Source organism: Epinephelus fuscoguttatus, linkage group LG20, assembly GCF_011397635.1.
Source record: "Epinephelus fuscoguttatus linkage group LG20, E.fuscoguttatus.final_Chr_v1".
NCBI classification, from domain to species: Eukaryota; Metazoa; Chordata; class Actinopteri; order Perciformes; family Serranidae; genus Epinephelus; species Epinephelus fuscoguttatus.
Genome location: NC_064771.1, coordinates 25,702,047 through 25,729,474, shown reverse-complemented (window position 1 = coordinate 25,729,474; position 27,428 = coordinate 25,702,047). Strand labels below are relative to the sequence as shown.

At 43.1% G+C, this 27,428-nt stretch overlaps 1 protein-coding gene across 2 annotated transcripts; it reads left to right on the top strand.

The window, feature by feature from the left end:
• The first annotated feature begins 403 nt into the window (after positions 1-403).
• On the top strand, positions 404-22,229 carry fam53b (family with sequence similarity 53 member B). 2 transcript variants are annotated; one of them, XM_049564152.1, is made up of 5 exons: positions 404-592; positions 7,486-7,717; positions 8,570-8,624; positions 12,910-13,673; positions 21,118-22,229. In XM_049564152.1, exons 2-5 carry the CDS (start codon positions 7,628-7,630, stop codon positions 21,454-21,456), a joined length of 1,248 nt encoding a protein of 415 aa, XP_049420109.1. In that variant the 5' UTR covers positions 404-592; positions 7,486-7,627; the 3' UTR covers positions 21,457-22,229. The 2 variants fall into 2 exon arrangements, with proteins under 2 accessions (XP_049420109.1, XP_049420108.1); XM_049564151.1 differs by having other exon boundaries at positions 404-601.
• The last annotated feature ends 5,199 nt before the right edge of the window (positions 22,230-27,428 follow it).

Genomic DNA, 27,428 nt, shown 5'->3' with positions numbered 1-27,428 from the left:
TTTGCAATGTATCACTATCAATATATCACACAACTTCCTCTTTCTCCCTCTATCTGGCTGTTTAAGTCACACACAGCTGGCAGGTCATCATGTTACACCACTGTATATTGTGAAAGTGCCTTGTCTATATGCTCAGCTCAAAACTGTGATTACTTTTCATTACTGCAGGGCGGACTGAACCACTAGTTCCGTGAGCGTGGGGGTGGTAGAATTTGAAAAACTCTTAAATGTGTGATATTTTACGTCCTGCCACCACAAACTTCAGCTAATATGTACAAGAAGAGTAAATAAGGGAAATAACGTGTATTATTAACGTCAATTTAAAAGATTTAGCGGCGCGAGCAACTTCTCGGACCCCTCTCCCCCCTGTCAGAAGTGGTACGCTAGTGTAACAGGCTCATTAGCGTGCAATCTTGGACAGTAGTGCACTGGGGCAATGTTGTAGTTTGCAGGAGCCGCCTGGAGCAGGACGTGAAGTGAGCTGCTCTTCTTGCGTCCTGCCTAAACGCCTTGTTCTTGCTTTCGGCTCCAAACAAGACCCAACATGGTCAAGCGACACTAACCCGCTGCCCGGTGTCGTTGGAGATACGAGGTGCTCACCGTGAGTGCTACTTTTGGTCAAATAATCAAGTGTGTGTGTGTGTGTGTGTTAGTTAGCTAACTTAGGAAGTAAAGCTAGGTCATAAAGTGTGATGCTCCCTTGTGTTTTGAAAGTGTGTTATTCGCTTTAACGGTGGCTTTTACGCTCATATATTTAACTAGAACACCAGTTATGAAGTTGTTGGACGTAACATAGCTTAAAATAAGTTAGCTTAGCAACTTTTCCTCATGGCTCTTTTGTCCTGTCTGGAGGGATTACATACATAAATGCAGCTTTAAGTGGTTTTTAAATGCTTTCTCTGATTAATATTACATCTGCTTTGCCAGTCAACACATTGTTAAAGACTCAATGTGATCAAATGTTGCAGGGAAGGTTAATAAAACAAGTGTCACTGCGTTTATGTGATGCCCAGACATGTCCATACATATGCAGAGTCCTAAAATGAAAGCAGCATTCATGTCAGTATCACCCATTCATATTCTTCTCTGTATGTAAGTCCAGAAAGTGTGCTGGGATTGTTGGATAATACGTGTAAACTCAGTCATATTAGCTGACAAAGTGCTTCATGACATTAGTTTAGTGTTGTCTACTGGCAAATTATTATACTTATATTGTAATATTTATAATAAGCCAGTGGGTGCATGGATCTATATGTGACGCCACATTATTTGGTGTGCCATCATTAAGGTCTCTCTTAGACCCTTTTTCTTGTGTGTTACAGTTTGTGCCGTTGCAGTGGAATGTTGTTGTCTTATCTTTATGTAGCCAACCTTCCCCTCAGGTATGAAGACCGAGCTGGCTGACATACAATCCAACAGATTCTGCAATTTAAGCACTCAGTGCGATCATAAACACTAGAGCTTGTTAAACCTGAACTTCTCAGTGTCCCATGGCCATGATTATGACTGCTAAAGTTCATAAGCGGCTCAAACATGCATAACCTATATGTGTGAAAGGAGAAAACGGCACTCACAGATGTGTCATTTTACCTCTCAAGCGTGCACATTTCATATTTTATCATCAGCCGCTAGTGGCCTTTCCGTCGAGTTCAAAATCCTGTTTGCTCTGTAGCCTGCGTGTAACATTCTGTGAGCTCCCGTCACACCAATTTCTTTGCCAAACTCATTTCCCTTTCATGAGGGATTTTGGAAAAAGGGGTTTAAGGGACTGTTTGTGCTGGTTACTTGGACAGGCTTAGTTTTCAAGGCCTTTTCTTCTGAAACTGAGAGGCATCCACCTGGAGGGCTGGCAGGCTCATCTGAAAAACTGTTGAACAGTTTTAGCTGGAGTACAAAAGAAGCTGCCTATGAGAGCTTGCAGATGATTCCTCTTGTCTGTATCACTGAAAAGTCTCGCTAAGATCTTGTGTATTGTAGCATCACTGTTATGACATTGTTTATGTGGGGAAAAATAGTTCCCTTTCGTTCTCATGTGTCATGTATATATGGTCAGTGGAAATGCAGTGTGGGGGAGGGATAAATTCCTGCATGTTCGACTCAAGTGCTTTTTCCTCCCCACTCTTAATTTTGATTGAGGTTAATATGGCTGTAGCCACTGGATGTGACTTGCTCATTATTAACATGGTGTTATTCTGCTGTGGGAGTAGGAGAGTGTTGTGTCTCCAGCTCCAACCCTTTGTAATTAAGAGACTTTGCTAGATTTAGCATTCAAGTGGACAACATTTCTCTCCAACTTGGACAGGTTTGGTGAAAGCCTTGATTACCGAGCTCAACAAAGCTCTTGTTCTGGACAAATGTATACAGTGCAAGTGATTATGTATGAGATGATTAAACAGCAGGCCTGCTTAAAACGTAGGCCTCCTTGGCTGCCATGCATAGCCATGCTGAGCCTTTGTGTTTATGTTAAGTGGGCAGCTGCATGCTTGGGAGACCTTGGCTGTACCCCAGGCCCTCAACTGAGCCTGATAACTACTATTGAAGCCTCCCAGCCATGCTCATTTCTGACTATTCACTCACTGCTTTAAATGTAGAGTGTGCCTCCTGTTTGACATAGCCTAATGTCTGTGAACATGCGGACAGCTGTGGGGCTGGCCTCCACCTTACAATGAGTTTCATAAATTGCTTTTCAGTCAGTCAGCCGTGGCAAACTTGGCGGCACCTGCCCTTTGTGGCAACTAATTAATGACGACACCAACAAAGAAAGTTTGGTGGTTTCAAAATCCTCGAGTTTTCACAGTGAGTATGATGCATAGCGCTGCACAAATAAAGCAGAACTGGTTTGCCAATTTGTAATTCAATTATCCGGTCTTCATGAGCCTTGCATGTCTGTCTACCTTTTTATTGCATGCTCTGTAAACACACTCACCATTATGACATGAGGAACTGCTCAAACGTGAGTCCAAATATGGATCCTGTACAAGCCATGCAATTGGAAGTAGGCCACCAGAGCCAATAGCTTGGGGAAGCGAGCTTTTAAAGAACATGCATATTTTCTCCCAGGGAATCACTCTGCGGAAGGGGGACAGCTAAACTTTTACCCAGCATTCCTTTCACAAGTGGTACGGCGATGAAGAGCAGCACAAATCCCTCAGTTAGGTTTCAAGTCGGGCCGTCTCAGGTGCTCAGCAGATGCTCGGATTACTGAGATGGCCACAATCCTGGGATTGTTGAGAGCAGGACACAGAGCCGACTGCCATGCATGCAGGAATGTCAAAGGAGGATGTCTGAAAATTCAGTGTAACATTTAAGCCGTTATTGTTAGTTTTGTATCAGTTTTACACAGGTGAAAGCTTCAATAAAAAAAAAAAAAATGTAAGCATGTGTGATAACCCTAAAAATAGTTTAAGTGGTTCCCACATGCATTCCTCAGTAGCCTATACAATGTGCGAGAATGATTTCAAACAGTGTTGTTTTCCACCAGCTGTCCAAGTGCTATAAAATGGATTAGTATTAGCTCTAATTGTCAGTCAGACACAAAGCTGCCAAATCCTTATGTAATGTTGGCCTAACCTGTGGGATTACAGTCTGAGCAATGTATGGAAAAGCTGCGCTAATTGGGGAAACAGAGCTTTCATGGGTGACAACAGTTTAGATGCCTATTGTAATGGTTAAGCTGACAGTCCGTAGTCTTTCTGGACTTGACTCCGATTTGTGAGTCTTAGAAAAGCGTCATTAACAGTACAGTACTGTTGTGTCCTGTCTTCTTGTAGAAAATAGAGCAGGGTCTGTTCAAGCTTGTGAAAGTTGAGCTGACTCAAAAGCAGGCCCTCGCTTTTATACCCGACCCAATCAGCTCTGCGGTTTCCTCTCCTGTCCTATCTATCGCTCATTTAGGCTGCGCAATAGCTCTGCTACTTCTGACACGGCCAAAAAAGCGACGCTTGAAAGGCTTGTGGTGACCACAAAGGAAGTGTGGAGTCCCGTCAGCTCGTCCAAAGCAGCGTTATTGTTGTCTTTCAGGAAAGGCCGCTGTCGCTGCAAACCCGTTTGCGTGTGTGATGGAAAGCCTCGTCTGAGGGGGAACGTCCTGCAATGTTCTTCCCCTTCTCAGAGATTAGACTTCTCAGTTGTCATGGTTGTTGCTGCCCCAACCCAGATAAAGAGCTATCAGCCTGCAGAGGCAAAGAGACTCCAACTGATTCCAGATAACAGCAGCACCCCTATGGAGGTGATTCAGGCTTTGACGTCAGACGGGTAGTGGCACCCCATGGGCAAAAATTCTAGGTGCCTCATTCAACAGATTATGGCTTCATCTGCATATTTAAACACAGCAGTGTGCTCAGTATAAGGTGAGTGCATTGGGTGTATCCATTAAGTATTGGAAATGATTGGTAAACTCTGTCTGTACAAGAAAAGCAGACGAGGGTTTTGCCAGCGCTTCTCAACATGTTTTCTATTCACAAACTGTCACGAGTTTGAATTGTTTTCAAAGGCTGTGGGGCTAGGTTAGGCTTTTATAATTGTGTGTTCAACTTATGTCATGGAGCAGAGGAATGTTTATAATTACGTTATAAACCTCGCCCATTTAAAGCACTCAGCTCAGATTTATGGGATAAAAACGTAATGCCTGAGCATGAGAAAGATGATAAATTGTCGCGATTCGCTGTAACTAGGAGCAGTGGACGTTGTTTACAGTGTAGAGTCCAAAGTGTCAAGCTAAGTCAGACTTTTTTCCATTTTTCTAGGGAAGGAAAACATCATTTAGTGTCCTTTTAGTTTGGGTAAACATCATGTTTAAGTGCTGTTCTTGTCTTTGCCAATTTAATTTCTTTTGGGCGAGGTTTTTTCTCTCTGTGTCATTGCCATCTGCATCCTTCACCGAGCCATTAATGGTAATATATAAACAACTGTTTCCTCCACGTCCCTAGTTATCTCTGCTGTGAACCACAGATCTGTGTGGTTAATGGTCACGCACAGTCTAAGCTGGCCTGACCTACTCCAGCTCCGAGCTTTGATCTGTTCTTTTCTATTCACAGAGGCCACAAGTTAAAGCCGCCAGACATCCTTGAACCGCGTTGATCTCCTTGTACAACTCTGCAAAAAACATCCTTGTGTTTAAGTTGTTTTCCTGACGTGATAAGTGTTAGTAATGGAAATCATATGCTGAATGCAAACACCACCTCCAGTATGTCGAGCTCCCCCAGGGTCTTGTGATGCTGCCCCCCGCCTCCCCCAACCACCCTTGCATACACACTCCACCCCACCACCCGCAAACTCAGATGTCGCCTCTTTTGTTTCCCACGGTGTCTCATCTTCTGCACAGAGCACTCTTTTGTTTCACATACACCGTCTCCCTCTCCTTTTTTTCTGCTTGCAGTTGTTCTGTCATTCAAACAGACACTCTCTGACCTTGCAGGCATCACACGACCATCTTGTGGCCACCTCACTTTGTTTCAGTCCCCTACCTGACGTCGTCTCGAGTGGAACTGATCTAATGGTTGTAAAAAAAAAAAAAAAAAAAAAAAAAAAAAATTCCTCTGATGATTTTATAGATTTACATCTGTGGCTAATCAGCTGCATACTGTAACTGTGTTGCAGCTCTAACGCAAAGACGGTTGTTTTGATAACCACAAGGTCAGCTATTCCCAGCCAGCCCCTGAGGATTCAATTACACAACTTTGACTTTGCTCTATTCCCTCTCTGCGCTCCAGTGTGGAACACTTTGAGGAAACTTGCTCTCTCAGATGACTGATAATCCTCCACATCGACAGGCAGGAACAAAACAAGGTATAAAGTTCCAATTTTGGTGACACCGTGGAGGTGAAGATGCAGTGCAACTTCAGTTTAAAGACTTGCACACGGCGACATGGGCGATGACTTGCGAATCAAAGCGAGTGTTTGCTTGTAATGTTTGCACGCTCACTTAAGAATTAAAGGTACTTGTCAACCCACTAACCTCTCTTGACTTTCCACTTTCCATCTTTCACTGTTATATGTGTGAAACAGGTTTGCAAGAGTGCCGGTGTGGAGGATTACAGTGACTTAAGATTCCAAACAATTAAAGGCTCTACGCGTTGAATGTGTGCAAGATGAGCTTGAGGGTTCAATGGTTTACTGGCTCTGAAAAGTTGTTACTTGCTCCTTAATGGAGGACAGTAGCTGTTGACAGCTTGGATTCGCAGAATGGAATAAAAGTTTCCTCCTGCAGCATGATCCACTTCTCCACAGTCTCAACGGTTTCTCCACAACATAGCTAAATACACTACTTCCATGTACACAGTAGCGCTATCGCCTCAGACGCCAGGCCAAAACAAACAATTTAACTACATAGCCTGCTTGTTAACTTAATTTAGAAGCCCACATATCAAGGAATAATGACCAAATTGGGCAGGCTAAATGCTCTGTTCTGTTCTTAAGCCACAACAAAGGCCAAAACGTGGCCTGCAACAGACCCTAACGTCCAGGCCACACTGCCTGCGTGAGCAGCGTGTGGCGGTTACCTCATTGAACTGCTGGGGCTTGAACATATTTGATGTTCACACAGGCAGTGTTGCTGCTGCTATAACTGCTGTATTTCCACAATAAAAAGCTGATACTCAACTCATTTATAGAGCTGTGCAAGTCCTGCAAATAATACAAGCTAAAAAGTCTTTTAACATATTAAGGAACTGTGTCCACGGAAACATTGTCAGAAGGCTTTTATTTTGACATGGAAATGTTACGTCTATGAGCGAAAGGTGGTACAATATAATATGACAATCAAACGACCACGACTGTTTTTGCTAAAAACAACACACGTCACGCGGAAATAACAGGCAAGACTCCTATTCTCTAGATGTTCTGCAGCTAAGCAGCAGCTGCGCCGCGCTGGAGCAGCGCTCAAAAACGTGCGGCCCCCAACTGGCAGGTTAAGAAGAGTGAGGAATCAGCAGGCAATGATGGTATAAAACAGGTTTTTCAACAACTGTAAATCACCACAACCACGAGAGGTCCTTGAGCATACAGTCATACACGTGCACACAAAATATTAGGCTGATAGGTCCAGTAGTTTACGAGATTAGCTGCTGACAGACGGACACAACCGACCAAAATGCATGATCCCCTACAGGCTTACATGTAGCAGAGATAATTAGCATACAGATTTAAAGCATAAAGATGCCGTAGAAGTGATCTGAAAAGTTTGTATGGACTGTTTTATATATATATTTTTTTTTTAACTGCAGCAATTCCAGCCAAAGAAGGAAGCTACTCACTTTTCAGCGCAACCTCTGAAGTCATGTTTGATACTTAAAAGAGACATTTTCTTTTGAGTATTCCTGTAAGAGAGAATTGGGTTTGCTCTCCATTGACGGTGTGTTTCAGAGCCTCCACCCAGGGGATCTGTTCTCCCAAATCCAGCTGGATTGTTCGCCGCTTATATGGTCGACAGAATGTCAGAAATGTACTGAATTCTAATCCTGTGCTCATCTTTGTGTGTCCGCTCAGGATCGGGCCGAGGAGTGAAGCACATTCCTGAAGGAGTCGAGGGCTGCTGTCTTAAGCTTATGAGAAACCAGCCTGCTTGCACCATGCCTGTCAAGATGGCCGCCAGCTTTTCTTGCCATCACTGGAACAACTTGGGACAAGGATGTGTGTTGCCATGGTGATCATTTTCAAGAAAACACTGGAAAAGAAGGGCGCCGAGGATGTAACACCCAAAAGTGCAAATTTGGGCCCGGTGAGTTTCTTTTCTACCTTGTGTAAGCATTTTTCTGTGTGACATGTGGCATTTTATGTTCACCTGTAGCCTCGCCAACGGTCTTCAGCTGCACTTGCGAAGGGGGAACGACGACAAGGTGCTGCTCTAAGTCAGGAAATTGCCGGTCACTCACTGCTCCACAGGAGTTTTATGGCTCTACATTATATTTTCCAATAATGTCAACTTCAGTCAGAGCTTAAATTTGACTTTTAGCTTCCCCTTTGTTAATTTTTTTCTTTGGAAAATTCACACGTGTTGCCTGACTTAATGTCAGGAAGCGATGTTAAAAGACGTATTTGGATGTTGGAGATTGGGAATAAGGGATGTTTTTGTTACAATTACTGATAATTGCATCATAATAGCTGCCAAGTGTTATCACCAGGGCGTTTGTCATCTGGTTTTGAATCCCCCGTGTTCCATTTACTTCACTCAAAATGACAATGGAGTATTTTAGTTCCAGTAGGCTGAGCAACTCTGACTCATTCTCTAATCAGCATCCATGCAGTAGAAATCTCCTCTCTGCCAGCACAGAGTGAGAAAATTCCCCCACTAATGTGGACTGCATTTGCCCTCTTAGCCACGTGAAATGAAGTCATCATGCTCACAGGCGAAGCGTCAATCACAGGCATTTATGGTGGAACTCTCTGAGTTGATGAGCTGCACTTCAGGGCCAATTACACATTAACAAAATTTGACTTCATGTAGGTTTTTACTTGTATTTACTTATTGACTTGTTATTGCGAGAACCTCCTGTACATTTTACACACACCTGTTAATGTGACTCTTTGTTTTCTGGCAAGCTGACAGTGAATCTCTCTTGCGTCTCTGCAGTTCCAGGCACAGACCATGAGCCAGGGGACTGCACTTTTCTCTTGTGGACTCATGGGTAAGAGTCTGACATCTTTCTCATCAATACACATTCATGCCTGGAAGGGTAAGATGGATAACTTTAGGCAGTAAAGAACCAAAGTAGTATTTCAGTAAAAGTACACTGTCTGGAAATTTAGTCAAGAAATTACAGAGATATAACAGGAAATTCTCCCTTGGTGGAAGTCAGTCAATCTCAAAGTGGGGTCCATGGCACTCTGTCAGGGAGTCTGGGATACACTTCAAATTATTATGATCTACAAAACTTTTCTTTTTTTAACAAAAGGCTTCATAGTTAGTTGCATTTTTTTATCTAAAAGAGTTCATAGATTAAATTCTAATCTAGCAAATCTATAATTATTCTCTTGTGCTGCTCTTGTATCTAACTACTACTTGTACCTACTAAAGCCCTGTTTCCACCAAACGCTTTCAGTATGGTACCTTTGGAACCAACAGTAACCCTTCAGACATGGTACCTAGACCCTAGAGTTTCCACCACAAACTGTACTCTTAAATGTGGGCGGGGTTGTTTTCACTCATTGCTCCGCCCAGCACTCACTGTATTTCGTACTTTCTCAGTCTGCACCTTATTTATCGTCCACAGAGCGAGGCTGCATGCTGACATTTTCAGAACAAAATAGAACAGGTCACTCAATGTGCCTTACTTGTAGAGCTGCGCCGAATAGTTCAAAACTTTGAAGATTTAATCACACTGACATTTGAAGTCTCAATCAACATTTATCAACATATTTTTTTGTAAGTTATATTCATTCTGTTTAAACCCAGTGTTCCTACGCACTAACAATATCAGTGTTACAATATTTGTCGAATTAGATTCCAGTGGTGGCTGATTAAGATTTTTTTCCAATAACTTCAGAGCGTTATAATGTCCGAAAATCAAATTTAGTAAAAAAAAGACAGATGTAATTATTTCCAACATTCACAACATGTTTTTTAAAATCTAATTAAATACTCTGCTTCAATCAGTATATATTTCCATTCAGCCCTTTAAAAACAACATTCTCACTGCGGTTTAAAAACCTGTTTGCGCTTCAGCTTGCTGCACACAACTGGAACAACTGAGAGCAGGCATGAACTATTTATTGCATGTATAGGTCCTGTTTGTGCATGTGTGTGTATTTCGGGCCTGTGTGTATATGACAACAGAGTGAAAAAATTGAATTTCCCCTCAGGGGATTAATTAGGTATATCTTCTACATCTTCTGTATTAACGGGGCAGTCTAACAGCAACATAAATTACATTTATTCATTAAAGAAAGTTGATTCAATGAAAAAAAGATGAACTCAATCAAACAATGAATCTCTTCATTCAAATTTAGGACTTTGAGGATTTCATACATTTTTTAAATTAAATATGATGGCAGACATTCAAGGCTTCATTTAAAAACCAAAATTGAAGCTTCAAATGTAAAAAAAACAAAAACAAAAACAAAGCAAAACATTTGGTACTGACCTACTTACTTATCATGTCAAACTGGACCTGACAAGTAAATACGTTCTTACAGTGCTCCTCAGCTGCTTGTAGAAGCTGGGAAATGTCAGGTGTTTCGTGACAGCAGTGGTTTGGAGGGGTTTGCTGTATTGTAACATTTCTGAGAAATTATTGGCAGAACAGCAGCAAGCCCGTCTCTGCTGCATCTGGTTGACGGTCACACAGCATTATGTGAAACATGTCTGACAGGTGTTTCAGCCAAGATGACTGCGCGTTAATGACTACGTGTTAGCGGCTTATCATTAGCAGGGATCTCATGGCACTCCTGCATGCCATAAAGCTGTGGACATGTTGTCTCTAAGTTGAAAATGTGGTTATGACTACAAAGGCCAGTATCCTTAGTTCACCCAGCCTTGTGAGTAACAGCCTCTGCGGTCTTTGTATTGTAAGATTAAATGGTATTCTGCCCTTGCAGTAACTTGGCATTGAGTGTGTAACACTGGCAGAGAACACAGCAGTACCAGTAGGTGTTGTTAACACGGCCCTTTGTTCTTCCTCCTGTCCGTGTACTGTAGATGGTATTTTAGGATTTTATCTCCACTGGAGAAGAATAGTCCTTTTTGCATACCAGGAGTGGGCAGAGGCCTCGCCAGTAGGTATCTGACTCAGAGTTGACTGACCAGTTCAGTTGGCTGACCCATTCAGTAATTCACAGAGTTTCTGTTGTAGGAATAACAGGTGCTTTCCTGGCATGGTAGCTATTGTGCCACTGAGTAATGGCAGATAGGGAGCTGCTCTGATATAAAACTATTGTCAATCTTAACAAATAAACACGGTGATATGCTTTAGCCGGACTGTTTATGACGGGTTATTGACATTTTATCTCGCCTTGCTCCAGCAGACACGAGGTTTGATATCGAGTCAGTTAGACATTGAGCTCAGCTCCCTTTCCCAATTAGCTGTGATTACAGACTGTGACACTAAAGCAGTGCCTGGAGGACAGGGTTAATTTTTAGTGCCAATTACACAAAGCAGTCAGTAGTGTCAATACAAAGTACACATGCTGCTGGGACCAGTGCGCTGACCCAGACTGGAGCAGTGTCATGGATGTTGAGGTTGCCAAACTTGACCTCCCATGATTGTAGAACCTTGGCACAAGAAACTGTTTTCAGGACGGTTGCGTCTCAAAGGTTCATGCCTGATGTAATTCTTTGTTTTGTTCTTCTTCTAATGGAGTCTGCATGTGCATATTTTCTAATTTGTCATCCAAAAGCTCTCATGTAGAAACCCTGCACATTAAATTTGATGTTTTAAATTCCTTTTGACACTGAAATAAAATGCAGTCCTCAAGCCTTGATGATGTCATGCCTCATGAAAAATAAAGTGTAAAGGAGGAGGGAGGTTTTACAAGCCAATACAAGAGCTTAGGGGTGGGCGATATGTCTATTATACTCAATGTATCGTGGCTTGTTCCATGTGGGATGTATATGAAACAACTATATTGCAAACACTGACCAAAAATTGTCATGTTATTTTGCCACCTGCATGACACTGGCTTTGGCGCTTTGTTTCTCTCGCTCGGTCCTACAGCTCTCTCCATCTCACAGATACAAAAAGAAAAGAAGTTTGCAGGGCTCCTGACCGCGACAATGTAGTTGCATTTTGCGACCATGGAGCACCAGTGCATCTTGCAAATATTATTAATATATAAACCGGAGAGCTGTTAGTTTATTTACGTAAACATTGACTATAAATTGTCACGTTACTTTTTTTTTAAGCCACTAGCATGACACTGGCTTTGGCGCTTTGTTTCTTTCGCTCAGTCCTATGGCTCGCTCCCTCTCACAAATACAAAAAGAAAAGAAAGTCTCACACACCTCTCCACCCATCAAGACCGCTCTCTCCATGTCGATAGTGTGTAAGCAGGCGAGGCGTGTGTTTTTGTGTATGCAGGGCTCCAGAACGTTACTAATAAGTTGTGTTTTGCAACCATGGAGCACCAGTGTGTCTTGCAAATGTTATTAAAATATATGAACTGGAGCGCTGTTAGTTTATTTATTGCTCACAGTAAATAAATTCTCTCCTATAACAGTGTTGCTGTAATGGTTTAACTTTACACTAACTGTTAACGGTTGACCAGAAGCTTCAGTTTCACAGGAAAAACCCCGACACTTCAGGATAAAAGCTTCAGAACAGTGGTTCCCAGTTGGTCCAGCCACAGGGTCCAGATTTCTCTTTAGTCATTAGTTCAAGGTCCACACAGTAATATATTCAGCGTCATACTTGTATTTGGCCATGTCGTCGAGCTAGTTTGCTGTCTCTGCCATGTAGCTGTCCGTTGGTCAGTCATTCTACAGCAGGAAATGGCACTTCAAAATAAAAGCTCTGTTCCGGAAATTCACTGTACTTTAAAATAAACTGTGTTTTTTACAAACTTGACACATTTGTCACTTGCAGTCCATTCAGGATCGACCCGTGACGGTACTATATCTTTATTATAATAGTACTAAAACTTTATTTTAGTAGTTGTTTATTTAGTAATTTAGTATTTTAGTAGTCTACAGTAGTTCAGAGGAGATTTCAAAATATTGAGATATATATTGTGTATCGTGTGTGTCGCCTTAAAATTGTGCAATATCATGTAAAGGCCGTATCGCTTAACCGTACCAGAGCTGCAAAGTTACTTCAAGATCAGCTGTTTGAGTTCATTCATAAACCAAAGTTCATTCATTAACCATAAGCCAAAATTCAGGGTCTTGGTGTGCAAATAACCTCAATCATTTACTGTACTTAATATGACAATCTTGTTTAAAGGTTATTTACTTTAAATGAATCTGGTCTTTTGTTGCAGAGACAAGCCGGTGGTGTGATGTGGGTCACAGCTGTGCCATACAGCAGAGGCCAGTTGGGACAAGCTTGGAGAGCCTGTGGGACGTTCTTCCTGAGGTGCACAAGAGTTCTTCCCACTGGGACTGGGATGTTGGCTCCACTTCGACCACAATCACCAGCTTGTTGCATGACCTCAGCCTGACTGAGGCTGCGTCCTCGCACTCCACTGCACCCCCCAGCAAGCGGCAGTGCCGGTCCCTGTCCTGCTCAGATGAGCTCGGCGGTTGCCGCTCTACCTGGCGCCCCCAGGGCTCTCGTGTGTGGACGACGGTGGAGAAGAGGAGGTGCCACAGCGGAGGCAGCGTCCAGCGCAGCGGCGTGGGGAACGTGCAGCTCGGCTTCCCGGCCATGCAGCGCAGCTCCAGCTTCAGCCTGCCCGCCCGCTCCAACACCCTGGAGCTGCCGTGCTTCGCCCAGCATCCCGCCCGCCCCTCCGCATTCACTGGCCTGACGCCCTCCTCCTCCATGATTCTGTCCTCCGAACCCTCAGCGCAGCCCCTCTACCTCTCTCATGAACAGATCTGCCTCCCTGAGCCTCGTGGACCCTCGCCACCCAGCTCCCCTGACTCAACGCCAGAACTGGAGCGCCGTGGTGGACAGGGGGGTCTCGCCCGCAGTCGCTCACAGCCGTGCGTCCTCAATGACAAGAAGATTGGTGTGAAGCGCAGAAGACCAGCGGACACACACAAACAAAGGCCTTCTTTGGACCTGGCAAAGATGACCCAGGTTGGTACAGAAAGAAACTGTTTTGTCTCATATTTAATCAGGACAATATACTCTTGAGTAAATACGACAACTGTGTATCCTGTTAAACATCACTTGACACAGTTAAACTTTATATTTAATGTGTCACTTTAGAGTGCCACATAATTTATCAGAGGCAGTTTCCAGTGGCATTTTATGTGCCATTCATTTCTCGGATGAACTTGCCACAGATCTCCTCATGTGCTCCAAAAGATCACTTTCAAGATAAAGAGATAAGACCCTCAGGAAATGTTCACGCCAGCTGGAAGCTCTGCTAGGTCCATCAGTCTCACTTACATTAGCTAGATATACTTCGCTGTTGTGGCAACTTGCTCTTCCATGTTGGATAAACAAACACTTCCAACAAAGGTCACGCCATTGTGTCTGTTCTCCCTCAGCACGCCTCAAAGTGTTTCTGCAGGCATTGTCATTAAATGAAGGCGACCATTCATTCATGCAGGCCTGTTCCGGGTCACATTCCAGTAGGTGGTTGTGTTTTTGCACTTGCAGAAACGAGTGCATAAAAGCAGAGAATGCTGTTTTTGTGCTTCTGGATAAAAAAGATTTGATTAAAGCAGGACTTAAGAGGTCAGTCAGATGATCACTTTTTAATTCTAAAAGAAATGGCCTTATGAAACTAGGCTTGGGCTGATCCATTTCTGAAGTCAATAGACAATCTGTTCCATCTGCACATCCTGGCAGGCGTTCGTCTCTTTGCCCCTCAGACACACATAGTAAAATTTCACATGTACACTGACTGGATCATTAACACTGAGCTGGACTTGGCCCCTCTGAGAAAGTCACTCAGAGTTCAGCAAAGTCTTAACAACAGCGCTGCTGTGACACGACAAGCAGACGCCACACACGCTCCAAACACAGACGAGGTCAGCGTGGAGAAAAAAGCCCTAGGCGAGGCAACCAACAATATTTTCTCAGAGGAACGTCAGGGTGCTGAGTTTGTTAGCATTGGATCTTTCCTGCTGTTTGTGCATTGTGTTCTCTGTTCCTCTATTAAAAGGGACTGCTGGGTTTTATTGCATCATATCTTTTTTTTAAGATTTCTTTTTAAACTTCTCAAGTGACTGTGGTTTTGAGGCAAGCCCTAGAGAGAATGCCATCAGATATTCTGCCCCACTTATGCAACTAAACCCAAAGGCAGTGCTGATAAGTCAATCGACATTAAAAAAAAAAAAAAAAAATCACCGGAGAAGTTATACAATCACTTAATTGCTCAGTCATTTATCAAGCGACAATGCCACTTTTGTCAGTGCCAGCTTCTCAAATGCAAAGATATGCTGCTTGTCTTTGGTTTATATCCTCCTGACACCCTGTGACCTCATACAAGGACATCACATTTTGGGCTTACTTGAACTTACACTCCATTCTGCTTAACTGTTGTCCTCGTCTTTGGACACTTTTTGTGCCATCCAGTGCACAATACACTAATCCATGTAAAAACAAGATGGCAGCCATCTCTGCCAAGTCAGTCTGCAGCCGACCCTACACAAACGAGGGCAAGGTCCAAAACATGATCACTTTTTATGGTTGAAATTTGTTTATTTATGATTAATAATGTTTGTAGTTTGATATGGCAATAAATTTGACCAATTTTAGCAACAAGCTAAGACGCTGTTAATTAGCAAGTACTCCTTTGAAGACATTGGGGCTTAATTATCATTGACAATGTTACGTATTTTATACTTATCAAGTCCTACTGATCCCAAATATCTAGGAGAAATTAAAAATGCATACCAAACAAAACTTCGGGGCTCAGGAGGATGTCATTGTAATTAGTATATTCTTGGTTTTTGGTGGGGGTGGCGAAAAAGTCAGTTCTTGGATGAAACGCGATTCTTTGACTCATTACGGATTCTTTCTTGAAAGAATATGTCTCGATTCAGATAAGTCAATTATTGTAAATTTCAATTCTCAACATTATGATCGCCTGTAACAGTTCTGTAAGACCAGGCTGTTCCTTACTCACGGCTAAACTAACTGGATGGCAAGAAGTAACGGGAGGTAACGTGCACCGTGTCTACGTTCTAAGCTAGACTACAGGTTTTGTTGAGGATGGCTGAGTGTGAGCATCTGTATATGGATACAATCTGACCAGCGCTTCTTTGCCTAAAAGCTAGCATAAAAGGGCTCAACGTTAGATCCATATACGAACATGGCTGGAGCTTTCTGTACGTACTCTGCGTTCATTTCCTTTGTATTTATGCAGGTTTTCTCAAAGCTTACAGATACAGACGAAACGGAGCAGTACCACCGGAGTTTGTGGGTATAGTGTAACGTTAGTGTAGTTTAACCAAGATATGAGTGTAGCAGAAGACAAAGACATTTGAAAAATGGCTTGACAGAATGAATCGGTAATATCATGAAAAGAATTCTCCGTCCGCATGTCGCGATGTATTTAATGGCCTCATAGACTACCATCATCTACAAGGTACATTATTACAACCTCCTCCACCATCACCTTGTCTGTTGTTATCGGAAACCTTTGACTTTGGCCTCTAGTGCCATCTGTTGGCTGTATTTATGCCAACGTAAAGGACGCATGGGAGTATGTGCAATTACAATATTTGAAAAGGGCGTATCTGTTTTTTGTATGTAGAGGGAGTATAAACAAGCCCAAACATGAGAAACCATATTTCACGTTTCCATCTGGAGTTGGAGGAAAAACAGCCAGTGGTGGTTGCTGCCAATCAGAGAACAATTGAACAAGTGTGTCACGAATAGTGACACAGTGGAAAAGAAGGAAATGCAAAATTTTGATGCATCAATAATCGTTTTAAAATGGCATCATAGCCCTTTGAATCAGAATCAAATCATGAGATGCCTAGAGATTTCCACCCCTCATTTTAGGACTGTTGGATGAACAAAAAAGAAGTTGTTGACAAAGATCTTGCCCTGGGCTCTTGGTGAGCACTGTTTCCCATCATTTTATACACTAAACGATAATTTGATAAGCTGAAAAATAGACTGTTCAGACCTAGATGTCTGAAGTGTGCGACTTTGAAAATTCAGGGAATCACAGTGGAGAAAAAAAAGACGTACGCTTGTGGCCATAGATCAAACTTGCTCTGCACTCAACTCGTGGGCTGCACATGCGTCACCCTATCGGTGCTCAAAGTCACCTTACTATTCAAAGATTGGTCACAGTGCTGAGTGTGTCTCTAAAGTGCCCTCTCATCCACAGGGGTGTAGTTTACCCAGAGAGAAACTGCTACCCTCGGCGTGGCTCACTGCGGCTCCATGAATGTCAGGAAGCAGAGCAGCTGTGGCAGAGGTTATAGATCGTTGCACAGGGGAGATGCGTGTTGGGTAAAGAGATATTGATTTCTGTAAATTCAGCTCAGTGGGTGGATCGCTGCCACAACCGGGCCTCATGAGCTATTGATCAGCTTGTATTGACGGAGAGTCAAGGTCAGTATGGATGAGGAGTTGGCTGTCTTCTCCATTTCATTCAGAGAGAGAGGGGGTGGGTGATAGTAGCAGACAAACTGGACACCGGCAGCACTTATTCATGACCCTCATTGTGATGTGGTGCAGTAAGTTGATTGAGGACACAAGAAGGTTTTCTCTGCCCTGAAACTCTTCTTCTGCAGAACGCCCCCTCCGCTCCAAGTTAGAAAGTCCTCCTCCACTCAGAAATGTGTTTTTCTTATGTTCAGTGCTACGCTCAGACTCTTGCTAAGTGGAAATCTTTCTGGAAGCTCAGAGTTGACAAGTTGAGAAGTGTTTTCTCACAATTTCAAAAATGGCACAGACCATGGATGTTAATTTTTTAGTGGATTTAAGTTCTTTGTAATTTTATATGTCTGAGGAAGATGTTGATATTCCCAAAGGCTTCATCTTTTCCTCTGTCATCATGCCTTTGCATTTCCTGCATCATGTGTCCCGCTCGCTAACTTGCTAAATCGTTAGTCTCATTGGCTTCAAGATGCCGACAAGTTCCATTTGAAGGCAGCATGTCTGCCTGACCTTGACTATACTGACTTGTATCGTGCAAAGTTTGTCACTAGAGAGGTGTTTTAACATTCCTCTGCTGAACACGGCGTTGTCTGTTCAAACGTACCCCGAACAAGCTAGTTTAAATGCATAATATGAAACCCAGTTGCTGTCTAATATTGGAAACACATATCGACCGGGGGAACGGATTTCGACACAACACTGGCAAAGACACCTAAAACCTCCAGCGCTGAGCGGTCTTGTCAGCACAGAGAGCAGAGTTAGCATTAGCATAGTGAAAGTTTTGACAGCAAACATGGCAGAGTGTGTAGCTTTTGGGTTTAAATCTACTCTGGAGCTTCCTTCCACTATACTACCCTACCCAACACCCCATCAATGCAGATACTATTGAATGTTTTAGGACCAATAACAAGGCATCAGCTACTACCAGTTAGCCTACAAGCTAACAAACAATGTGAATAATAAAAGCTAACTACACGTACCATTCTGATACCTCTGCTCGTCGCGAGACTCCTCATCCGCGTCTGGTCTGACTGACGCTCAAACATGTATGGCTGAATCTCTCAAATGTTTCCTCTGTTTCCTGCCATCTTGATGAACACTGCTCTCGCACAGGTCAACCTAGCCTCGCAGCGTTGGGGAAAGCGGAAAGCAAACTATGTGGGAAAACCATGTTAAACAAAATATTGGTCATAGCAACATACTTACAACATGTCTGGACAGGAGCTGTAATGTCGATGGCTATGCCTGTTTTGCTAAAGTCCAGACTACACACAGCCTTATCAGTCTTTGGTCCCATGGCCTGGGCCAGAAATGTGATGGTTGGGACTGATGTGCGAGTGCAGAAGGCAGCAGTGTGACACTGGCCTGGTGCTGACAAATGTTACCCACCTTGTCTGAGCCAAGAAAAACAGCAAGGCCCCGTTTGATCTACTGCTGCCCGGTGCTGAGACCTTTCTCACTGCTGTCAGGTTCAAGACGTGGACCATAACTTTCATAAATTTCTCCCTGTCTCATGTTATAAACTGAATCCCTTTGGGCTTTTTAACATTTCTTTAAAGACAAAATCAAAAGGTTGATGATGACACTTTGTGCTCTAGTAGGATCGATTATTTGCAGCTGTATTTAATACACTTGGCTGTGACTTGCACCCCCAACAGTCCCATCCTTGTTAGGTATTGCATAAGCACACAAGTGACAGGAGGTTTCACAGAGGCCCTATTCTCCTATGTCCTTCTGGCCTAACACCGTAGTGGTCAGCTATGAGGCAGCTGTCCTGCCCCCACCACATTAGCTGCACAGATTGGATAAGCCTCTGTCATAAAGCCTTCCACTCCAGCACGCACAGCTGCCACAGGACTTGCCTGCAGCAGCGCTGGCACATGTGGATTTGCCTAAGGAAGTTTCTGGGTTTCCCAGATGTATGTGTTCATTGTGCAGTTCTAGTGAAAGGCCGGCAGAGTCAAAAGGCCGACATGAGTGATGTCTGCCCTCTGGGTATCTGGCCACTTGCTGCCTGGGTTCCTGTTGGACCTCACATGAAATAGCCTCACTTGTCCAACTACCAGTTGCTCCAGTATGTAATGCAGGCTAAATTTATACCCTTCAGCTCTTGTTACTTTTTCATATTATAGTGGTTTTTGTCCAGTGTCCAGCTCTGACCTCACTGACTCACCCACATACTGTATGAGTACAGTAGAGGGATTGTTTTTATAGGACGACTGTTTGCCTTTTGGTTTAGTTTGTGTCCTAGTTAGGACATGGATCATAGACCAAGATGAAGGAAATGTTTTTGATTTGCTCACCAAATACGCCATCACCACGGAGGCTATGGACTCCTACCAGACCAAAGATTTGGCTGTGTTTAAAGGGTAACTTTCTAACTTGGACTCTGTATACCATGTTTTTTGTGTCAAAGTGACTAATGGAGAGAAGACTTTTTTTAATTGGTCCAGTATTGAGGAGCACTGCAGCCGCCAGCAATGTACGTCCACTAAAAGTGCTAATTTTTTGCCACTGACAGGCTCAGATTATGATTATAAGTGTCTGACAACATTCATAAGGATCCCTACAGAGACAGACCTTTTTATTTAAGGGTACCTTCAAACCTAGAGTTGTCTCGCTTTGGTCCGAATCAGGGACCTATTTTGTTACAAAGCCGCATAATTGCCTAGAGTTGGTTCGTGTTCTCACGGCAGCATTTACAAGCGGACCAGATCAAAAGTCTTGCGTGAGACAGCTGCTCTTGATTGGTCAGAATTTCCATGTGGGAAAAATCCAGGAAGTAAACAAAACGTTGAAGAAGAGTACACTTGCAAGATAAATGTGACACTTTCTAATGTCACAATGGAGGGACAACTACGCAGGTTGATTTTAGCGCTGCTCATCGTGGACTATATTGCTGTCATTGTTCATTTTAGTCAAACCATACAGTTTGAAAGCAGTAGCGGCTCAACTAGAAAACAATGTTTTGATGCATTGGATGTGCTGAATGTGCATATTAAGGCAGTACAGGAGGAGGTGCACATTAATAATCCTCCAGGACTGTAACATGCTCATGTTTAACCCAAACAATGTGTCATGTGACTGCAGTTGGTTCGGATCCAGGTCAGAACACGTTCTCACCACAAACGAACTGCACCAGAGTTTGTTTGTAACCGGACTGAGACCACCTCTTCAAGAAGGTCTCAGTCCGGTTGTTTTGGTGCACACCTGAGTGTGATTGCTGTGTTCACACCTGCCCAAATGAACCGCACTTAGGGGCAAACAAAACTTGAGTTCAATTCAACCGAACCAAACAGGGCAGGTGTGAAAGCACCCTAAGAGTAAGATCGTTTTTGTTTAACCAGAAACAGCCATGAAAGCGCCATCCTCAACCTAGACCAGACTCCATTTAAATAAACAGTATTTTTAGTGTGTATAGAGCCAGCATATTTTCACATCTAACTGGGTGACTTGAGGGTTTATTTTAACCAAACCAGAGCTGGTGATTGTTGGAACAGAGGAAAGACGCACCAAGATGCTTTTTGTGTGTTTTATTTTGTTTCTGTCAATCTTAAACTAAGTGTGTTTCACAATGATTAAATGACTGTTTATTTTAATGGAGTCTGGTGGGTTTAGCCATTGGAATGTTGAGGATGTTTCTGGTTAACAAAAAGGACCTAACTCTTAAACAAAAGCTTGATTTCTGTAAGAATCCTTTCAATAATGTTGTCAGATACTTGGAATAATAATCCGAGCCTGTCAGTGGCAAAAACAAGCAAAAGGGCTGACAGCTGCAGCCCTCTTAATACTGGACCAATTTCAAAAGTTGTTGCTCCCATTAGTCACTCACACAAAAACATGGGAAAAAGGAACCAGGTTGTTAAGTTATTACAGTTTGAGTGTTTGCTTGTTTCCTTGGCAATATCAATTTTATGCTTCTAAAGAAAATCATCTTTCTATATTTCCACAGAAACTTCGGAATTTCCACAGCCTAAGCTGCCCTGGAATTACAGTTGAAGACAGCTGTGAGTCAAACCAGGCCCTCCCAACTCTCAGGAGCACCTCTCAGTGTGACACTGACGACTCATCAGCAAACGATCGCGGCTTGGAGGCCGTTCAGCCTCGGACCAAAGAGGACGAGATCACCAGGAACGCGCCGTCAGACCCCACCATCGAGGAGGTGGACTGGATGCCGGGGACGACCAACGGGAAGGACAATGAGCCCCTGTGGGCGGGGCTGTGTAGCATGAGGAAGGACGTGTATCAGCTTGGAGGCGAGCTCGACATTGAGCAAATTGAGAGGAACTGAGCTGGACTGTCTTCCTCTCAGGGGACATGGATTTAGGGGACTGAAAGTTTATCACCAGGTGGTACAGTAAACAGTACTGATAGTCTTAAGGACAAAGCAAGTGGAAAGCTAATGCAGTGAGCGTTCCAGCACTTGTTTTTTTTTTCTAAAGGAGAGATTGAGCAGGAGCTTTGTGGGCTAAACCCCTATTTTTGGAGGTTTTGTGTAGTCAGAAGCTACTCCCACACTGTGCGTTATCTCAACTGTGTCTCAGGAGAACAAGGAAGTCGTGGAGGACAGATTCGGGTGGAGATAATAGAACTGATAAATATAAAAGTGATATATTAATGTTGGCTCAGAGACTGGGGTCTTTAACATTTCTCTGTAACCCTGATAATCTTCATTGTACTGCGTTTGGAGAGAATTCACAGCAGGTTTGTATAAATTCTCTGCACTAGAAAAGAGTGTCCGTTCCTGTGATGTTCCTCAAGAGTACATGAGTACATGACGGACAGAAATGAAGACTACTTTGAGAGCTACTGTTAGTAAAGCCCCTTTCACTCTTACTGAGCAGCAAGCTGCACGCACACACGACCTGTAAAGTATATTGAAGAGCTTAACATTTCACACAGTAACATCAGGCTTCTCTCTGAGATCTATGCTCCCGTTTGTGTGAGAGGAACTTTGTGATGCTAATAGCGTTAATATTCTTTCTTTTTACGATTTGTAACTACAAAGTTATGTAAAACATGAGCATATTTCTATACAAATAAAACACAGTTTTAAATGTGTCATTTGTAATCCTGTTATTTCAGCGTCTTTATTCACATACAGTAATTCGATGTGTGTTCTTAAAGGGTCACTACCTTCATTTTTTTAACCTTTCTTTAACCTCCTAGTTTTGTGTCTTAGTGACTAATGGGAACAACAGTTTTTGAAATTGATCCAATAGTGAGCGAGAGCGCTGCAGCAGGCAGTGGCGAAACAGGCTAAAACATGACGGCTTGGGGCATTTGTGCACGGTCAATTTATGTCCTATTAAAGTGTTTGTTTTTGCCACTGACAGGCTCAGATTTTTATCCTAAGTGTCTGACAACATTTGTAAGGTTCCCTACAGAGATAAACCTTTTAATTTAAGAGTGAGATCCTTTTTGTTTAACCAGAAACAACTGCAAAATCGCCACCCTCAACCTTAACCAGACTCCATTTAAATAATCAGTCATTTTAGTGTGTACAGAGCCAACATACTTTCACATCTAACTGGGTGAATTTAGGGTTTATTTCAACCAAACCAGAGTTGGTGATTGTTGGAACAGAGGGAAGACAAACCAAGATACTTTTTGTGAGTTTTATTTAGCTTCTATCGACTTTGGATTAAGTATTTTTTACAATAATAAAATAACTGCTTATTCAAATGGAGTCTGGTTGGTTTGGCCATCAGGATTCTGGGGCTGTTTTTGGTTAAACAAAAAGGATCTTACTCCTTAACAAAAAGGCCTCTCTCCATAATGTTGTCAGACACTTAAAACAATCTGAGCCTCATTGGCAAACACAAGCACTTTCGGAAGACGTATAAATCGAGGCACAATTGCCCATTAACTGTGAATTGCAGCCCATTTTTCACTCAATACTGCACCAATTTCAAAAATTGTTGTCTACATTACTTACTTTGACACAAAAGCACAGGAAAATAGGGTCCAGTTTGAAAACGTTAACGTGTGTTCAGACTGATTGTGAAGCAAATGTTGGATGGGGTGTAACTGCACATGGAGTTAAACAAAAGATGCAAGGTGATGTGAGTGGACATAATTTGCAGTCTAGGTGCTGCAAATTTCTACGAACACTGCAAGTTTTGACGTTCTGTCTAAACAGATTTGTTTAGATGTACAGTGTAGGGATTTTTGTGAATGCCTGTATTAACTAGTGTTTGAATATAATGTAATTAATGAAGTACTGTACTTTAGTTTCTACTTTGAGAACTTATGCTTCTGTAATGACATCACAGAGGCAAATATTGTATTACTCTAAAATCCATTATGAGGGACATGTTGTACAGTACATTAAACTACCAAACGTGCTTACATGTTGATGTATCTGCACTCCCTGAAGAAATGTTATCATATTTTTGGAACAATGAAAGAGTGATTCCAGAGAGAAGCAGACAGAGGGGTCTACAGTCTGTGTTTGAAGGATATATCCAGGATGTCAAACTGACTCAGTAGCAACAACAGGTTAAAAAGACAAAGATAGTTAGAAGCTAAAGCCGAACTATAGGCTACAGATCACAGTGTAAAAGTGAACCACCACATCACTGCTGATCGCCACACAAGACAATGAATATAAAGGGAAACTTTGCTGATATTGAACCAGCTGTGTGGCATCACAGTGTGTACAGTAGGGCTGCAATGATTAGTTGACTAATCGATGACTAATTGACTATTAAAATAATCAGTGACTATTTTAGTAGTTGACTAATCGGTTTGAGTCATTTTTCATAGAAAAGTACTATAGAAGTACCCCAAAATACTTTTATTGCAGCTTCTTACATTCACATATTGGCAGCTTTACACACTCTCCCATGACGGTGAACTAAAACCCTTTGGCCTGAGTACCAAACAAGACATTAGATTACATAATTTTCGGGTTTGGGAGATACAGGCTGACATTTTTTGACATTTTAACACATTTTTCGATAAAATGATTAGTTGACTAATCGAAGAAATAATCGACAGATTAGTCAACAATGAAAATAATCGTTAGCTGCAGCCCTAGTGTGCAGATGAACAGAGTTTGGCTTGGCCCCCGTGCCACTGCCAGCACCTGAACCTCCTTCACCAGACAGACAGGGATCTCCGGGGGAAGTCAAACAACCTTCATATGATGACACAGAGCTGGTTGAATATCAGCAGAGTTTCCCTGCTTCCCTTCACTGGTTCCTGTACAGCAGGGTCGGTCTTTGTTTCACTGTTATAATCACTAAAAAGCAAAAGCAGCATGTGTATACATTCAGTAGGCTATATCTTCAGTAGCTAGCTAGCTAACCCTACACTTTTCAGGGTTTGATTTTGGTTTTGGAACAGAGAAGAAACGTATATCTTTTTCCAACCTCTCCAGGTAACGAGTATCATTAATACACGACGTGCCCCAGGCACAACATTTAGCTCCAAATCCACAAAACCAGCCTGAAAATGAAGGAAATCTGAAATGACTGCATTAGAGTCAATGGAGCACAGCTGTGTTGTTTTCGAACCCTGATGCTACGTTATGATTGGCCAGTTTGCGTCCATGGACGGGACTTAGTGAAGGGTCAATTGGGACTGGGCTTTGGTATTCGATACCTTTTAGCTATCGACCGAAATAACCCAGTAGAAGTAGCACCAAAACTTCTCCAATCGTTCGATTCCTGCATTGGATCGTTTTTTTACCCAGATCTAGAAAATAATTACAATTTGTATGGTTTTACATGCAGCTAATAATCGCAAGTGTTCCTGGATTCAACGTGACATGTCGTCCACTACCACAGCAGCTACAACCCAGACAGTCTGTGGTGTTGGCAGTTCAGTGTGCCGAGATGCCACCAAAGTGACTGCTTCCATTCACATGATGGGTATCAAATGAAGTAGACAGAAAACGGTATCAAATGAAGTACTCTATTGGTATCGGTACTGTAACCTTTACAGTACTGGTATTATAATAATAAATACAAAAAAAAGACCTAGTAATATTAATCTAAAAATCTAATAATGTGACACTGCCAGGGGCCCTTCTGCATAAGTATTTTTACTTTTGATAGTTGTAAGTACATCTCGCTGATGAAACTTGCGTACTGTTACGTACTTTGTTAATACTGGACTTCACTGTGGTAATGCTACTTTTATTTAGGTAAAGACTCTGACGGAGACTGCTGCTGCTGTTAGCTGAGCACATGCATTAACAGCAAGGTCATTGTTGGAGACGTCTTTAATACAACAATGCAGACTGACCCAATTAAGTATCAGGAGAAGACAATCCCAGCCGTAGTAGTGGTACTACTGATGAGCCTGTGTTTGTGTGCTGAAGCGGGGAGCGAGTAGGGAGGACGCCAGGCAGGGGTGGGAAGTCCGGTCCCTGTTTCTCTCTCTCTCTTTTTCTTTTTTTTTTTTTTTTTGGAAGGCGGGTGGAGTGGTGGAGCTGAGCGGCGGTTCACCCCAGAGACCTCCCTCCCTCCCTGCGCTGGGAAACAAAAGGGGCTTTTTCTCTGAGGAGCACAGTGACGTGGGAGGCGGCTGTGAATGTGGGCCATGTGTCAGAGCTGCTGCTGCCGCTGCTGCTGCTGCTGCTCCGTTTGTCTGCTTCCCCTCCCTGACCCCGCTGCCTGTGCAAACCTCCAGAATTATAATGTCGTTAACTTTTTTTTTTGATTCACTGCTCCAGTGCGACTGCATACCACTTCTGCATGCTGTGACGATGCTTGTCATTCCGAGGGAAGATAAGTCACCTCATTAAAGAGCGTCTGAATAATTTGAAGATTGCTTGACATGCTATACTCCAGGCACAAATACCACACAAAGCATAACTGTGGGATTAAACTCGCCTACAAGCGCCAATGCATACTCTTGTAATGGATTGGGTTATTATGCTGTAGCATGAGAATCTGTATGCTTGCATAGTGAGGTCATATTTACATTGTCACAGAGCCGCTTGAGCTACATGCAGGCTACTAGCTTTTCAGTGGTTAAGCCCTTTTCGGGTAATGAGTCGAGAAGGAAATGGGTAAACAGAACCCTTGTAAACGTGCTGTGTGGCAGACTGACACACGGAGGGCCCCCGGCCTTTAATCAGCAGAGTGACAGAAGTGAAAGGAGGCTGTGTTCTGAGAGCAGATAGGAGTACGACAGGAGGGGCATGCCGTGCCGATGTTCTGCAACACGCTTGTCCGCAACCCTCACCAGCACTGACGGAGGTTATGCAAAGTCTTATCTGCTCTAAGTGTGATTCACATCTTACTTTGTTCAGTTTTTATGCAACAGATTTCCCACAGTGCGCAGAGGAGTTCTATGTCACATGTTTCAGGTGCACTACGGGACCGTTCTTTACTCATCAGAGGAGGGGAGTGGCTTAAAAAAAATCTTGAACCTCACTGAATGACTGTGGAAAAATGCATGCTGGCCCTAACCATATCTATACGTTTTATATTCACACCACATGAAGGTGTTGGAGCCAATGCAACAAACAATCAGCACAGGAGTGAAGTTTCTTTCACACCGCTGCGCAGTAACCACCCGACATCTGCCTACCCGCAAGAGTGTTACCCCCAAAAGCAAAGCATTTTTAAAGGCTGCTGCCACCACAGTCCACAGCTGCGATGCCAGGCATGTGCTTTGGTGAACATTGGCTGAGGTGCAAGCTAGCTTGGAGCTGCAGATGGTAGCAAGTCACTAAAATTACCAAACACTTCTACAAATTTGGAGAATTTTCCAGTCATGTGACATTTGGAGTCCAGCCCAGTTTTTCTTCTGGTTGTCTTCATAAATTGTTAGCACCATAACTCCTCCATTTTGTTTTCTTTCTGCTTCCATGATGGCGGGACAGCGGTGCAGTGGTTAGCATTGTCGCCTCACAGCAAGAGGGTTCCTGATTCGTGGGGGAGCCCTTCTGTGCAGTTTGCATGTTCTCCCCGGGTCAGTGTGGGTTTCCTCCAGGTACTCCAGCTTCCTCCCACAGTCCAAAGACATGCAGGTTAAGTGGTGACTCTAAATTGTCCGTAGGTGTGAATGTGAGTGTGAATGTTTGTCTGTCTCTATGTGTCAGCCCTGTGATAGTCTGGTGACCTGTCCAGGGTGTACCCTGCCTCTCACCCAGTGTCAGCTGGGGTAGGCTCCAGCCCCCATGACCCCTAACAGGGTAAGCAGTTACTCAGCGCTCCATAGAAAGCCCCTTGAACGTTGTCACCAAAACATACTCTATTATCTTAGGCAAAATGTAAATCCTCTTTACAAACTGCATCATTTCAC

Excerpts from the sequence above, each read along its gene's own strand:
- fam53b (XM_049564152.1), top strand. The coding sequence starts at position 7,628 with ATGTGTGTTGCCATGGTGATCATTTTCAAGAAAACACTGGAAAAGAAG. Across the intron at positions 8,625-12,909 it reads TTTCTCTTGTGGACTCATGG|AGACAAGCCGGTGGTGTGAT; the intron begins GTAAGAGTCTGA and ends CTTTTGTTGCAG. Across the intron at positions 13,674-21,117 it reads ACCTGGCAAAGATGACCCAG|AAACTTCGGAATTTCCACAG; the intron begins GTTGGTACAGAA and ends ATATTTCCACAG.